This window comes from Lodderomyces beijingensis (assembly GCF_963989305.1).
Source record: "Lodderomyces beijingensis strain CBS 14171 genome assembly, chromosome: 1".
Taxonomy (NCBI): domain Eukaryota; kingdom Fungi; phylum Ascomycota; class Pichiomycetes; order Serinales; family Debaryomycetaceae; genus Lodderomyces; species Lodderomyces beijingensis.
The window spans coordinates 871778-886732 of NC_089970.1; the positions used below are offsets into that span (position 1 = coordinate 871778).

Consider the following 14955-nt stretch of genomic DNA (forward strand, 5'->3'; position numbering starts at 1 on the left):
CTTCCCCAGCGTAGTGTGCACCAGCATATCCACGTTTCATCCGACCTCGTGAAAAGATGGCTGGATTATAGAGAAACACACACATAACCCATCACCGAGCTAACCATCTGGGAAACTCGATTTTTTTTTTTTTTTTGGGGGGGGGCTTCGGGGACAGTGTGTGTAGTATGTGCCCTGGATCACGATGCAATGCACCGCACCGCAATGCACTCGTGCCACGAGACGCAGAAGCGTACCTTGCCAATCTCGTGCCTTGAACAAGCGAAACTTGGCTCTTTTCACTCTCGCGGGATTGTTCCTTGTGTCAAACGTATACCACATGGCACAAAATCTAGTTGCGACAGCCCTCTTCCTGGCAAACTGGCAATCACCTTCAGTTTTTTTTTTTTATTTCTTGTGAAATTCGAGGGTGTTGTTTCATCAGGGTTGCAATCGATTCGTTCTGAGGGCGAAAGAACGGGTAGTGATGTCATCACCCCCCCTCCCCTTGTGTGTGTTGCGGGCTTTCAACGCTGGCACACGGGGTGGGGAGGCGAGAGGGAAGTGGGAAGAGGGGAGGGATAGAGTTTCATGTCCCATTCAGCTTGAACGCGTGCGAGAAACGGGGCAGCAGAGTTGTATTGAGATGTTCTGGCTTGAGGTTGCCTTGGGTGAAATCACGCAACTGCCAACTCGGGTTGTCCGCAATTCTCTTTCTTTTGCATCCCTTTCTCTTTTACCTCACTTGCTACTATCTTCAGATTCAGGTGTTGTTGTTGTTTTCTAATTATTTACTAGTACATTCATCATGGCAGAGGTGTCTGTCTTGCTATCTCCCTCTTTACTCAATTTCTTGACTTTTTCTTGGGTGGTCTGTCATCGCCGTCTTCTGCCTCTTCTTCACTGCCAGAATCAGACTCAGCTGCACTATCAAACTCTTCGGCTACATCGGAATCTGATCCAGACTTGAAATCGCCATCTTCCTCGGAATCTTCCTCGCCGGCACTGCCCATATCAACATCGGCATCGTCGTCGTCGTCGTCCATGTCGGCTTCCTGTTCCAAGGCCTTGGCCAATCTCTGTTTGGCAATCTTCTCTTCATTCTTAACCTTGACGCCCTTTTCCTTGCAAAATCTCTCAATGTTTTCCTGTTCTTCTCGATCAATACTACCGAAAATATGCTTTTGCGTCGAGCCAATAATATTGATTTCCAAATCAAACGTCCGCGAAGCAGAAACACCACCGCCTGTTCTTGACATCACCACGTTGCTAATCTCACTGTAGGGAATATAGAGCGTTGGTTTGGTGACAAACAAAAAGCATCTTTCCAAAGGGTACAAGTACCCTTCAGATGCCTTTAGCGAACAAGAAATCCCCGGTTGCAAAAATCTCGACTGGAATGAACCAGGCGTAAACAATTTCTTCTCGGTTAAACCTCGAAGACAATGGGCCATGACGATATAAGTTGGCGCATCATAAGACTTCTTTAACCTATCCTTATATTTTGCGTCAAACTCTTCATCGCTCAAGTTCAACTCCAACTCGGTCTCTTCATCCTTGGCAAATTGCAACACCAAAAAGGGGTACCTAGTCTGCCCCTGTCTCAATGGCGGGTCGATTTGAATAATCATCAAATGATGCACTTCGTCGGGCTTGGGTAAGGAAAAGATCCTTTCAATCTGCTGATACTGAATCTTGTAGTCATAGGTCTTGCCTCGTAATCTAAACGATGTAGAATACATATCAATGTCATAACGACCTCTTGGAGTCAAAAATAAGGCGTCACTAAACGACACAATAGCCTCACCAGCAATCTGGCCAATATCGGCCTTGTCTTTCAACTGCTCGTAAAACGCCTGCGCTGCATTCTGCTCCGAGTCAGCATTGATATCAATGACTTCTTGCAACTCGCCATCTTCATTCTTGATTGTCTTTGTTTCCTGTTCCACAGTGGTGCCAGGCACATAGAATCTCATCTCGACAACCTCGTCACCCAATTTGTTATTGTTGCCATCAAGATTAAACTCAACAGCAACTTCATTCTTTCCGGTTAAATTGGAGTTGGATATGTTGTCATAGGGAATCTCAAAAGCAGGCTTGTTATTGACGTTGAAAATCAATTCATTCCTAGCCAAATCGGTCTTGCCCCAGTTCCATCCCCTCAACGAATGCTCTCTATGCTCTAAATTGATTTGGAAATTTCTGGTTAGCTCTTGTTTCAATTGGTTGAAGTCGTCTACGTGGAAACCATCAAGCACCACGACCCCCTTGTTTTTAGTTTGAACTCGCAATTCATACCCCTTTGAGCTTCGAGACCACGTAGCAACAATGATTTCGTCTCGAGGCAAGAGAAACGGTTGTAGCTGCTGTTGTTGCTTTGCCCCGCCATTCTGTTGGTTTGCACTTGCTTTCCATCCTAAACCGGAGTCGGCTATACGCATACGACCAACGGATCGTTGCTGGTTCAAGTAAATCCTTTCAAAGTCCGTATTAACCATGGCCAAGACCTAGAGTGACGGAGTCGTCTGCTTGTTCCTTTTTTACTCTATTTCAAAGTAAGCTGTCACGAAGAGTTTCAAGACCGCTAGTCAGTTTTTGAAAAACGCGTTGGTGTGGATCTTTGTTGTGGACATGCTACCAGTTGCTCTGGCACGTGACGAGGCCCATTCCCATTTCCCATGAGCTTATAGCCATTGGAGAAAGCCGTGGTGTGGCGATCTCAAAAGGAGTTAGGAGAACATTGGGGAAGAAAAAAGGGGGTGGTATTGGCGGTATCTCCTAGTGAGCCTCTGCAAGTTTGTTTTGGAAGTTTATAGCTCCCGTTGAGATGTCAAGTAAGAAAAGAGTGATTCTTTTATTTGCATGGATTTGAGCAAAATGTGCACATTTCATAGTCTTCCCAACTTTAAATGAAAGTTCCGATAACACCAGCATCAGCATGGCAAGGAGCTGTTAAGTAACACGGCTGGCCTTTATCTCTCACGGACTACGGGGTTGTTGTTGTAGAATTTGCAATCGGGCGTCGCCCTTTCCTCCTTCCATCCCGGTTGCGGCAGGGCGCGGCACGATGGAAAAAACATGCGGGATGATTCATAATTTTTCAATTACACAACAATCACACCAGTTGGAAAGCACACCCTTTTTCTTCAACTGTTCAACTCATAAGGCAAAGTACCTTAATAAGGAAAAACCATGGTCAAGAAAGCAGGAGTGTTAGGAGCCACCGGATCAGTCGGCCAAAGATTCATTTTATTACTATCGCAACATGCCGAGTTTGAAATCCATGCATTGGGAGCATCATCAAGGTCAGCAGGCAAAGCTTATAAGGATGCCGTGAACTGGAAGCAGGCAGACATTTTGCCCAAAACAGCTCAAGACGTCATAGTTCAAGAGTGTGCACCCGAGGGCAACTTTGCCGAGTGTGACATTGTCTTTTCCGGATTAGATTCCGATGTCGCTGGTGACATTGAGAAGGCCTTTGTTGATGCTGGATTGGCAGTCATTTCCAATGCTAAAAACTATAGAAGAGAAAAAGACGTGCCTTTAGTGGTGCCGATTGTCAATCCTGAACATATTGACATTGTAGAGAATAAAGTGAAAAAGGCCAAAGCAGAGGGAAAGCAAACGGGATTTCTCATCTGCATTTCCAATTGCTCCACTGCCGGTTTAGTTGCACCACTTAAACCCTTGGTTGACAAGTTTGGCCCCATTGATGCGTTGACTGCTACTACATTGCAAGCAATCTCCGGCGCTGGGTTCTCGCCCGGTGTTGCAGGAATGGATATCTTGGACAATATAGTGCCATACATCAGCGGCGAAGAAGACAAGTTGGAGTGGGAAACCAAGAAAATCCTCGGTCTGGTGAACAAAGAAGGCACAGAAGTTGTAAATATCCCAGAAGACGAGATGAAGGTCAGCGCTCAGTGCAATAGGGTTCCAGTTATCGACGGCCACACTGAATGTATTTCATTTAGATTCGCTCAGAGACCACCACCTTCAGTTGCAGAGTTGAAACAGGCCTTGAGTCAGTATGTTTGCGATGCTTCGAAGTTGGGATGCCACTCCGCGCCAAAGCAAACTATACACGTCTTGGAGCAAGAAGATAGACCTCAACCCAGATTAGACAGGGAAAGAGATAATGGATACGGCGTTTCTGTGGGAAGAGTGAGAGAAGACTCGTTGCTTGATTTCAAGATGGTTGTGTTGTCGCACAATACCATCATTGGAGCTGCTGGCTCTGGTATTTTGATTGCTGAGATATTGAAAGCCAGAGGCTTGATCTAGATGCTGTAGATTGATACTTATATGTAGACATGAATACATTTTGAACGGAGAAAAATGGAACAGATGTAGACGGAGCGCGGACAAGAAGTGGTGATAATTGCCAACTGATGTTGACTGCAAAAATTGATCGTGATTGCAAAAGCAGCTTGTGTACGCTCGTGTATTTGTCTCTACTGGCTCACTATTGGCTCTTTGATGGATGAACGGTTCCTATCTCGACTTGAATGCTTGACAAGCGACAACTTGGATGAACATATATTTGAGCTTTATTCAGAAAATGCACCACCAAGCAACTTGGGGTTCCTCAACAAGTCAGTAGATACCATCGCAGTGACTCTTCCGCAAAGTCACACCCAATTGCAAATCAACCAATCGATATCTCAATTATCGACCAGGACAACTACAAGCACGACAGGGTTTATATGCTGGCAAGTATCAGTTTATCTTGCCGATTGGCTCCTCTCTGACACTTGTCCCATAAAGCTCAAGAAATCCTACAAGGTCTTGGAGCTTGGAGCAGGCGTAGGAGGGATATGCGCATCGACTTTGGCGAGCAAAGTGGGCCATTACATCGCCACGGACCAAAAACACATCCTCAAACTTTTGAAACAGAACATCGCCGCCAATGCTGGCAACTTCCACAGTTCTACAATCACAGTAGACACCACCAGCAAGAAAATCCCCAGTAGGAAACTAAACGCGCCCACCATCATCGACGTGGTGGAGTTTGACTGGGAAGATATCGAACGGGGCAAGTACAACTTAAGCCAAGTCGCTGGAGAACAGCGTGTCGAGGTGGTGATTGCGTGCGATACTATATACAACGAGTACTTGGTTGAGCCATTTACTAATGCAATGAAAGCGCTCTTGACGACGCCAGGCTCGATTGCAGTGGTGGCGGTGCAATTGAGAGATGCTGTCACGATGGAGCACTTCGTCTCTGCGTTGGTGTCGGATCTGCGCTTGTCTGTGTTTACATTTCCTCGTCATTTGTTGAGTGAGGAGCTCCAAATTGGGTTTGAGGTTTACTGCGTCAAATTATCTGGCTCACTGTAGCCGGAAGGGGGTGGATTGAAAGTGCTTGCAGTTTGGACATCTCGTGCTTGGAAGAGGGACCCATAAACGCTCCGATTGGAAAAGCTTCCAGCAGTAAAACAAACTAGACGGTTACCATGAAGCAAAGACTGTTTTTTATTTTTGAACATCTTACTATTCAAAAGCACTTTCATTTTCTTATAAGTGCTTTTGATATCTACTTGTAAGACTGCACATGTGTAATGGCTGGTGGAACTCCTCTCTAGCCACGGCTCATCATGTTGTAGATGTGCATCTCTCTAACCTCTGGATGTTAACAGAGAGAAAGAAAAATGTGCCAGTCAATTCTTGTTGATATCAAAAGCCCTAAGCTACACACCTACATTTGCACATAGGTTCACCAACACTTACTCAACTCAACTCCACTTCTTGTTATATACCTAATGGCATCAAGATAGCAAACACTGTTACTACATACCTACCAACTTTCTTTCCCTTTTTTTTGTTTCTTGTTTTTTTTTATTTCCTTCACTTGTATACTAGTCAGCCATGTCTTTCCAGTTTGGAAAAACAGCTCCAGCTCCAGCTTCAATCAGTAACCAACCAAACATGAAAAATCGGCATACCCAGTCATTTGCATTTGATTCCAATGGAAACGGATTCAATCCGCGACCGAGCAGCACTAACGCTCATCAAGCCAATGGGTCAACTCTAAAAAAAAGCACCAACTCGCCCGACAAGCCGTTTGGAAAGAATCTTGTGAAACGATATGGAAACAATGCCAACAAAACGTCAAGCGTAGAGCCGAAACTCGCTAGTCCCGCTGTTGACGAAGAGTTGGACATACCGAAGCGAATCATACAAAAGCAAAAGCCAGATGAACTTCAAAATTTCACAAGCGACGAAGTCTCCACAACAGGTGCTTTATTTCCAAATCCCGAGGCAATGGGGTTCAAACTGCGAAAGTTATCACAACCAAGACCGATTCCAAAATACTTTCTCACCCAGCCGAAATACTTGATCACGCCCGAGTTTGTGCAGAATGACTGGGACAGGAAAAACCAAGAGCGAATGGAGCAGATGGAAGCAGCTAACCAAGGCAGGGACTACCAAGGCTTGTATGAAGAACTTCAAAAGCTTCGAGAAGTGGAGAGAAGGGAAATGGAAAAATTGGGCTTGGTGGACGCCGAGAATGTGGCCAAGAGCCTAGACGATGCCATAGCTTTCCAAGGCTCGTGTATGGACATGTGTCCCGTGTTTGAAAGGGTACGACGTCAATTGGAAAATAATGTCAAAACCTTGGAGAAAGATCCTTACACAAACAAGATTGCCAAAAGTCGGGCGGTCAAGGCCTTTTCACGTCCCGCGGCTGGCCAGCCGCCACCGCTCCCTTCGGAAGTCAGACCTCCTCATGTGCTTGTTCAAACATTGGACTACTTGGTGGAAGAAGTGGTTGACCAATTACCCGATTCGCACTCGTTTTTATGGGACCGAACCAGGTCGATCCGACAGGACTTTACATACCAAAACAGTTTCGGACCGGAAGCTGTTGATTGCAATGAGAAAATTGTCAGGATCCATCTTATATCACTACACGTGATGGCTCTGGCCGACGTTGATTACTCGCAACAGCAAGAACTCGAGCAGTTCAACAAAGCGCTTCAAACGTTGATGGAAATCTACGAAGATGTACGAAACAATGGAGGCAGCTGCCCCAACGAAGCTGAATTTCGAGCCTACCACTTGCTAAGTCACATTCGAGACCCCGAGGTCGAACGACAGATTCAAGAGCTACCCGACCACATCTATAATGACAAGAACATCCAGATCGCGTTGGAATTGAGGAAATTGATTACCCAGAACAATATCGTGGAGAGGGGAGTTAAACCCTTGGTGGGGGCTTTAAACTTCTATGTTGATTTCTTTCGAAAAATATATAATGACACAACACCGTTGCTTATTGCGTGCTTATTGGAAACCCAATTTAGCGAGATTAGATTTTACGCGTTAAAGGCCATGTCGAGAAGTTTCCACTCGAAAAGCAGAGGCTACTCACTATCGAGTTTGCAAGATGCCTTGGGTTTTTACTACGCTGAAGATCTTTTGGCGTTTTTGAAATACTACGAGATTGACACAATCGAAGATAATGGACAGATGCTGGCCGACTTGTTTAATGTGGAGAAACTAAAGTCGCAGTACAAGTTAAACTCATTTCAAGAGAAGCCTCGGTATCCACCTGTTTACTCGCCGCAGATTGATCAAAAGATCAAGGGCCGCGACTATAAGCATTTCATCAACAATGGGCTCCCAAATGCTACATTTGACATACGGACGGACGCGAAAAGCAAACCAGCGTCGACATCATTGAGCTCAGCTCAAGCCGGAGGCAATCGTTCCCTTGAGACCACTACTTTCCAGGCACTCAAGCAATTTCCAAACAACAGTTTCAAACCGAGCGAAATTAAATTTTCTCAACCACCTCAAGAAGAAGCGCACATATCTCAATCTCACAAACCTGGTCCCGGTCCCACTTTAGCGAAACCAGCAGCTCCTCAGTTTACATTCAATGCACCGTCTGCAAAGATGCAAACTTTGAAACCGGTACCCACGCCAAGCAACACATTTACATTAAACTCCACGCCTTCTATTTCTGCCACATCAGCTGCCCCAAACAAAATAGATTTTTCATCCGTAAAACCTGTCCCTGATTATAGCGGGAGGAACCTCTTTCAAGCAAAGAAAGTCACATTTAACCCGCAACCGGAAATTAATTCACTCCCGGCAAGAGAAGAGAAACAAGATAAATTACCCACACCGTCACCATCAATGCCAGCGTTGTCGGAACCGTTGCCGAGTCCGAAAGTCACCGTTAACACACCACCGGCAAAGAAAAAACTTGTTGATCTTGACCTATTTTCAAAAGCTGCTCAAGAAATTGCCCTGCAGATATTGAGACAAGTTGTCGAAACCGAGACTCAAACCTTGTTGACTAAAATCTTCCAAAACCGCCAAGCCCAAGTGCAAAGAAGCACCATTATTAAAACTTTTGGAAAGGAGTTGTTCTCGGCGTTTCTCGACGAGATCATCAGCGAGTCTCTTTTGAATACCAAAGCCACCAGTCACCACGACCGGTTGGCCAAAAAGCGGGCCATGAAAAGCATGGCCGCTAATGCCAGGAAAAGTCTACATGCTTTCCGAGAGAGAAAATTAAGAGCTACTGAATTGCGTGGTGTAACGTTTGCCCGTCAAGAAAAGCGCTTGGCGTCTGCGTCTGTTGACCTGAGCTTCAGCGAGATAGAATCGGCTCACAAGAGACGCAAACAATCAGTTGCCGACTTGAACATCGGCCAACGGAAGAAGCAAATGACAGAGCTCTGGACTCCGTTGAATTTGAAAAAATTTGTTGAAACTTGTTCACGTGGCGTAAACTTGAAAATCGAGGAGCCCAACTTGAAATTAACTTGTTTGTTGGTGGTTGAGGATTGGAGCAGCCCTTATTCCAAATGGTTAAACTCCAAATTTGCGTTGCAACCTAATATCTCGGCAATGGTGTATGAAAACCTGGTGAGCAGCGATAAAGTTGACCTTCAAGTCACGAGTTTGCCGAGAAAAGACCATTTGAACAAGAAGATGTTCCAGCTGTGCCTGTTTGTAATATTTGAATTTGGATTAGTGGCCAAGTCGTCAATATCAATAGCAGAAAAACTAGAAACCGACTATAAAGTATTAAAAAGCATTGTTTCTTGGATTGAAAAATACAGCTACTACAGAGCCCATCTAGTTATTTTGTTCTGGGATGCCAGCCGGTCGGGACTAAGAAACGAAGAAGTTGCCTCAAAGTTGAAATTGAGCCAATTTTCAAATGCAAAGAATGTAAAGGATGTCATCTTGTGCAACATGTCCAGCAATGACACAGACACAAGCGCAAATTTCGGCAATATTTTGACACAAGCGTTGGACAAGATTGCCGATGACTTTGACGGAGAGTTGACGGCGAAAGGCCAAAAGCACAAAATCAAACTCTTGAACCAACAGGCTGCAGCAACAGCAATCAGCGACAACAGGGCAACTTTGAAGCCGGAGGTGGATGATCTCGATAAGTTGAACGCCAAGTTGATGAAGCGTGCACAGTTTCTTCGCAAATATAAGAACCTTCGTCCCATGGGACCGCCGGCTACTAAACCCACTCCAAACCCAAACCGAACCATGGACACTACTGCCCTTGCAAACAAGACGCTTGCAAGCATAATGGCGCAGCATGCGAACCGGTCGAGTGCTGGTACGTCAAGCAGAGGCTCGACTTTTTTCCTCGACAGCTCAGTGCTGAGCATTGGAAACGGCTCGGTACTAAACGCATTTGGACAAGGAGTGGTTGAAGAGAGCACTCCCGTCGGATCTCCCAACACGAGCTTGCTCAATCAATCCGCGGGGGGAACAATTCGCAGAAAGTCTGACAAGATAGCAAAGTTGAGGGACTTGGCTGCCAACATAAAAAGCAGGTACCAGAAGCCCGATTCTGCCAGCGGCGACGCACCGAGTCCCAAACTAAATGGACCTCTTTTTTAATGATTTACGTAACTGAAAAAACAAGCAAGAAAGCATAGTAAAAATGGACGAGATGTTATAAAAAGTTGTAGAAAACTGGGTGAAGGTATGGAGGAGGAAACCCCGGCAGGTGGTCTTGGGTTGTGCGGCTCAAGCATTTTCTCCTATTTCGGCTCGCTCTCTCTGCCGGTGAGCGATCAGAACAGAGCGTCAAATTGGAAGTGAACTTCAACTTCTCTGCGGGTGTAGGATAGGGAACAGTAATAGACACATACATACACTTTGTTTTGCAAGCCGAAAACTGTGTCTAGATACAACCAGGCATCTTTCATTAGCCGTGTAAAATCTTGAATCACGGAGAAGAAACCGAAACTGAAACCAGGCTGGGCTCACACGGAGAATTGTCGACTTTTATTTCACGAGAGATTGTCATTTTTTTTTCCAGAACTTCACGGCAAGAAAGAGATAGGATATGGATCTTTTGAAAGACGCAGCCAAGAACTTGAACCTCTATGAGGTCAAGGCATATGTTCGAAAAGCGCAAAATGGTATGTTGTTTTTTGTTTTTTTTTTGGAGCTACGATGACTGTTTTTTTGTTTCATGTTGATGGTGATGGTGATAGTGATGACGATTTGAACTAGTTACTAACGAATGTTCTACTACAGTTGCCATGAATTTAACCGAGATTGAATCAAAGGTGCGTGAGGCCACGAACAACGAGCCGTGGGGTGCTTCAACAACAAAAATGGCACAGATAGCCAGTGCCACTTACAACTACAGAGAAAGGGAAGAGATTATTGCTTTCATTTTCCGTAGATTCACGGAAAAGGCCGCCAATGAGTGGAGGCAGGTTTACAAGTCGTTGCAATTGTTGGATTACTTGATCAAAAACGGTAGCGAGCGGATCATTGACGATGTCAGATCCAACTTGTCCTTGATCCAAATGTTGAAGTCGTTCCACTATATCGACTCCAAGGGAAGAGACCAGGGCATCAATGTGCGCAACAAGGCTAAAAACTTGATCACGTTGTTGAATGACGACACTCAAATCAGAAACGAGCGTAAGAAAGCTAGGGCCAATGCTAAAAAATTTGGTGGTGTCTCCTCGGCTGCATTTGGTGGTGCCTCGTCCGTTAGCACTAGCTACGGCGGATCCTCGTCATCTTTTGGCGATGTCGATGACGACGAGTTTTCCAACAGGGTTTACGGCGACGGAGGAGTTTACGGAGAAAGATACGACGATCCAGCCTCGGCATACAACAACGGGGCTACTGGAACTAGTGGCGATCAATTTGAAGAATACGATGTGCAGCCAACGCCTAATGCTGCTGCTGCAAAAGCAACCACGGGCGCATCGAGAGTCAATGCCAAGGCATCTAAATCCAAGCCACAGCCCAAGGAACCACAAGATGACTTGTTTGGCGATCTTTTGGCTTTTGATAACGCGCCAGCAGCTGCTGGTGCCGCTGGTGCTGGTGGTGCAGAAGGCGATGACGACGAGGATGAATTTGACGATTTCCAAGCTGCTCCTTCACAACCACAGAAACTGAACAGTTTGTCAAACAATTTGGCAAATTTGTACCACGCACAACCTCAACAGGAACAAGTACAACAACAGCAGCAGCAGCAGCATCAAAACCATTTCCAAGCTCAGCCACAGGTGAATGTTTTCCAATCCGCTACTGTTTCCACACCATCATATACCGCTTCAGCAACTTCTGTGTCGACGGGACCGGCCAAAACAACCAACAACGATGCATTTTCCTCTTTATTCTCATCAGCTAAAACCAAATCCAGCGGCACTCCAAAACCACTGGCAAAGCCAAATGCTAGTGCGAAAAAGACAACTGGGCTCGACGACGACTATTTCGGCACAAGCAGTTCATCACCCAAACCTCAGACTCAAACCAGCAATAGCAATAGCAATAGCAACAACAATAACAGCTCGAGCTCAAATGGGGGAGGAGAAATTGATTTGCTTAGCTTTTAGAGAAATGAAGGTTGAGAGGTTGCTTGTGTGAGTGAGTTGTTGTGTTTGTTCTTTTTTCTTGTTATCACAGATGTTTCTTCTTTAAGTAAATTTTTTTTTTATTAAAATAGATTCTGGTGCGTTTTTTGTTGAAACTGTATGAACTCTTGGTGAATGGAATAGCAGCAATGGTCGATGTAGACGATTCGTTATGGACGGTTCCTTGGATTGAGCCGATGCCGTGGGGACCCTCGCTCCCGTACTCTCCATTGAGCCAGTCTCGCGCTGAAAAAAAAAATGTAAAATAATAGATTCAAGAATAATCGGAATTTATCCACCCCAGATCCCCCCCCCCCCCCCCCCCCATTCACACATTCCATTGGCGAAAGAAATCCCTCAAGTCAGCCAGTAGCCTACACAATGTTCAGATCCGCATTACCAAAAGCATCAGTTCCGTCCGCACGACTCTTCTCCACCTCGCCACGGTCCTGGGGAACCAAGGTGTTTTTCGAAACTTCCATCAACAAGGAGATCCAGCCAAGAATCACCTTTGAGTTGTACGATGAGGTAGTTCCTAAAACAGCAGCCAATTTCAAAGCATTGGCCACGGGTGAAAAGGGTTTTGGGTACAAGGGCTCGATCTTCCATAGAATCATCCCTCAGTTCATGTTGCAAGGCGGTGATTTCGAGACTGGGAAGGGGTACGGTGGATACTCCATTTACGGGTCCAAGTTTGCCGATGAGAACTTCTCCAAGAAGCACACGAGACCTGGTTTGTTGTCGATGGCTAATGCTGGTCCAAACACCAACGGCTCGCAGTTTTTCATTACGACTGTTCCTTGTCCTTGGTTGGATGGCGCTCATGTTGTCTTTGGTGAGGTTGTCGATGGCTACGATGTCGTGAAGAAGATTGAGTCGCTTGGTTCCGAAAGTGGTCGCCCTTCTGCTACTATTGTCATTGAGGACTCGGGGGTTGTTGAATAAATAAGTAAGCACAAGTAGAGAAGAAGAAAAAGAAGATGGAGGAGCAGAACAGGGTTCAAAAGATGTTGAAATATATTGTTCTTTGGTTTTTTTGTTTTTTTGCTTTTTTTTTTGGATTACTTCACCTCTTTTCTACTTCCACGTACACACTTAGTATCTTTATATATATATGTGAATGCTGAATACCTCCAACGATACCTAATATTTAAATATTGGGTCCTCATTCACTTTGACCAAATCCAACGATTTTTTCTTCTTCAATTGAGCCAACTTGTCATAATCTCCGGCCAAAATTCTAGCCACAACCAAATCGTCTCTATCCCTGATTTCCCGTTCTGACTTGTTCTCATTGCTCAAGAATTCCTTAGCTTTGGCAGTATCACCATGGAAGTACTCTTCCATGGCTCTCAATCTCAATTCCTTCTCGGCCCACTCGGGACCTTCAACTTCTCTAGCCTTCATTTGCGCTTGGTACTTCACATAAAGAATATAGGCAAAGACGGGCAACACAATGTAGAAATAAGGGATTTCCCAGCCTTCTGCCTTGGGAGTCTCTCTCACAATCTTCCATTTCAAAGTGCCGGTTTGTTCATCCTTGTAAGGGATCTTGTCGATAATGACACCCGCGTCCTTAGTGACAAATTGGAAATGGTTCAAGTCCTGAGAATTGTCTTCAAATAGCTTCAATTGGTCCTTTGGTACTCCAGGTAAGATGTAGTTCCACTCTGAGTAATTTCTTTTATAGTACATGTTTTGCAAATCCGCTATGGTTTTAAACTCCTCGTCCGAGGGTACACGGGGAGTGCCATCTGGATTTGAGTAGATTCGAGTCACGGAGGGCAACGAGTCTAGTTTCTGGCGTATTTGCTGCTCCAAGCTGAAATTGAACTTGCCTGGTTTGTACTTGAGAAAGCTCGCAAATGGTGCCTTGAATGTGAATTTCATGACTTGCTGATGATAGATCGTGGAAACAAAAAAATGAAAAAATTAAAAAAAAAAATTCAAGCACTCTATAGACAACCTTTGAGCAAAGTGAGTTAACCGAGGCTGGGAAGTACTTGAGGAGATATGAATGGCTTGAAAAGGATGTTTCTTTCAGTCTTTCTCTCTGTCCTTCTATGGTTGGTGGAGAGGCTCGTTAAATGGAGATTATTTTCAGCTAAATTTTATTGGCTCGCAAACACTACCACCCCATTTCTTGAAATATTGAAGAGCCATCGACAATGCACGATGCTACGTAGATAAGGACCTATTACGCCCCGTAATACTTGCTTGCAAAGGTTTCTTGTTTTCATTTCTACAAGGCCACGTTAGACTAGCTGTTGAGCTTCGTGCTGCCGAAGTTTGCAAAACCCATCATTTGACTCATTGCGCCACCACCATCGCCATCTCCATCTCTTGCTGCCACTTGTTTATGTGCATCTCGCTTCTGTTTCTTGCGCTGGTTTCGCAAGTGCCTCTTCTCGGCATTGCTCAGCATCCGCTTTTCTTCAAACTCTTTTCGTCGCTTGACCCGTTCGCCAAACGATACGCCTTCCGCCTCTTTTGCTTCGACTTTGGCTGCAACGCTCCGTGATATGAGCTTCTCCATGGTCGCTACCACCTCGGCCAAGCTAGCACGCCGGATGCCACTCTCCAACATCTGTGCCGCTTTTGCATCTTCCTCTTCCCCTTCCGCCGGCTTCTTTTGGTTCTGCAGCATGACTTTATTCACATGCTGCGGCGAGTTGAAGTGGTCAATCAAGGCCAAGTCGTCGCGGAACGACAAGTCGCAAACGGGGCAAAAGAATCCAAATCGCTTCTTTGCTCCATGCATGGCCGAGCCAGCTTTGTCTGGATTGATAAGGCTGTACTGCTGAACTGCATCTAGGGACGCCTTGAGAAGTTCAGCTCTGTGGTCTATGTATGCCTGTGATGTGTCATTTTTCAAAGTATGTTTGGAAACTCTGTCGTCATCATCAGCTCGCCGTTTCCTCTTTCTGTCCTTGGCTTCTTGTGCGTATGCTTCAACGTTCCATTTTTTGCGACCATATTGGTCGACTGAGACCTTGTCTTGACTCGACATTGGGAGTGGGGGAGCCGGTCGTTTCCGGGTTAGATTGTTAGCTGGAGTGATGCTTGTCAAGTGGTGTTTGTAAGTAACGAGAATTGCGCGTAT

General features: G+C 45.4%; 8 protein-coding genes across 8 annotated transcripts; 5 read left to right on the forward strand and 3 right to left on the reverse strand. All coding sequences in view use genetic code 12, as the record gives it.

Moving 5' to 3' along the window:
- Positions 1-824: 824 nt before the first annotated feature.
- Positions 825-2477, reverse strand: LODBEIA_P03640 (uncharacterized protein; the record flags this gene model as incomplete). The annotated part of the gene is made up of 1 exon (XM_066973772.1): positions 825-2477. The coding sequence occupies one exon, from the start codon at positions 2475-2477 to the stop codon at positions 825-827; it is 1653 nt and encodes a 550-aa protein (XP_066827302.1).
- Positions 2478-3171: 694 nt separating this feature from the next.
- Positions 3172-4263, forward strand: LODBEIA_P03650 (uncharacterized protein; the record flags this gene model as incomplete). Its single annotated transcript, XM_066973783.1, has 1 exon — positions 3172-4263. The coding sequence occupies one exon, from the start codon at positions 3172-3174 to the stop codon at positions 4261-4263; it is 1092 nt and encodes a 363-aa protein (XP_066827303.1).
- A 195-nt stretch (positions 4264-4458) lies between these two features.
- LODBEIA_P03660 (uncharacterized protein) lies at positions 4459-5319 on the forward strand (the record flags this gene model as incomplete). The annotated part of the gene is made up of 1 exon (XM_066973794.1): positions 4459-5319. The coding sequence occupies one exon, from the start codon at positions 4459-4461 to the stop codon at positions 5317-5319; it is 861 nt and encodes a 286-aa protein (XP_066827304.1).
- Positions 5320-5907: 588 nt separating this feature from the next.
- On the forward strand, positions 5908-9864 carry LODBEIA_P03670 (uncharacterized protein; the record flags this gene model as incomplete). The annotated part of the gene is made up of 1 exon (XM_066973805.1): positions 5908-9864. The coding sequence occupies one exon, from the start codon at positions 5908-5910 to the stop codon at positions 9862-9864; it is 3957 nt and encodes a 1318-aa protein (XP_066827305.1).
- A 451-nt stretch (positions 9865-10315) lies between these two features.
- On the forward strand, positions 10316-11834 carry LODBEIA_P03680 (uncharacterized protein; the record flags this gene model as incomplete). The annotated part of the gene is made up of 2 exons (XM_066973816.1): positions 10316-10391; positions 10510-11834. The coding sequence occupies 2 exons, from the start codon at positions 10316-10318 to the stop codon at positions 11832-11834; spliced, it is 1401 nt and encodes a 466-aa protein (XP_066827306.1).
- A 399-nt stretch (positions 11835-12233) lies between these two features.
- On the forward strand, positions 12234-12797 carry LODBEIA_P03690 (uncharacterized protein; the record flags this gene model as incomplete). The annotated part of the gene is made up of 1 exon (XM_066973827.1): positions 12234-12797. One exon carries the CDS (start codon positions 12234-12236, stop codon positions 12795-12797), a length of 564 nt encoding a protein of 187 aa, XP_066827307.1.
- Positions 12798-12995: 198 nt separating this feature from the next.
- On the reverse strand, positions 12996-13742 carry LODBEIA_P03700 (uncharacterized protein; the record flags this gene model as incomplete). Its single annotated transcript, XM_066973839.1, has 1 exon — positions 12996-13742. The coding sequence occupies one exon, from the start codon at positions 13740-13742 to the stop codon at positions 12996-12998; it is 747 nt and encodes a 248-aa protein (XP_066827308.1).
- Positions 13743-14112: 370 nt separating this feature from the next.
- LODBEIA_P03710 (uncharacterized protein) lies at positions 14113-14862 on the reverse strand (the record flags this gene model as incomplete). Its single annotated transcript, XM_066973850.1, has 1 exon — positions 14113-14862. The coding sequence occupies one exon, from the start codon at positions 14860-14862 to the stop codon at positions 14113-14115; it is 750 nt and encodes a 249-aa protein (XP_066827309.1).
- Between the last annotated feature and the right edge of the window lie 93 nt (positions 14863-14955).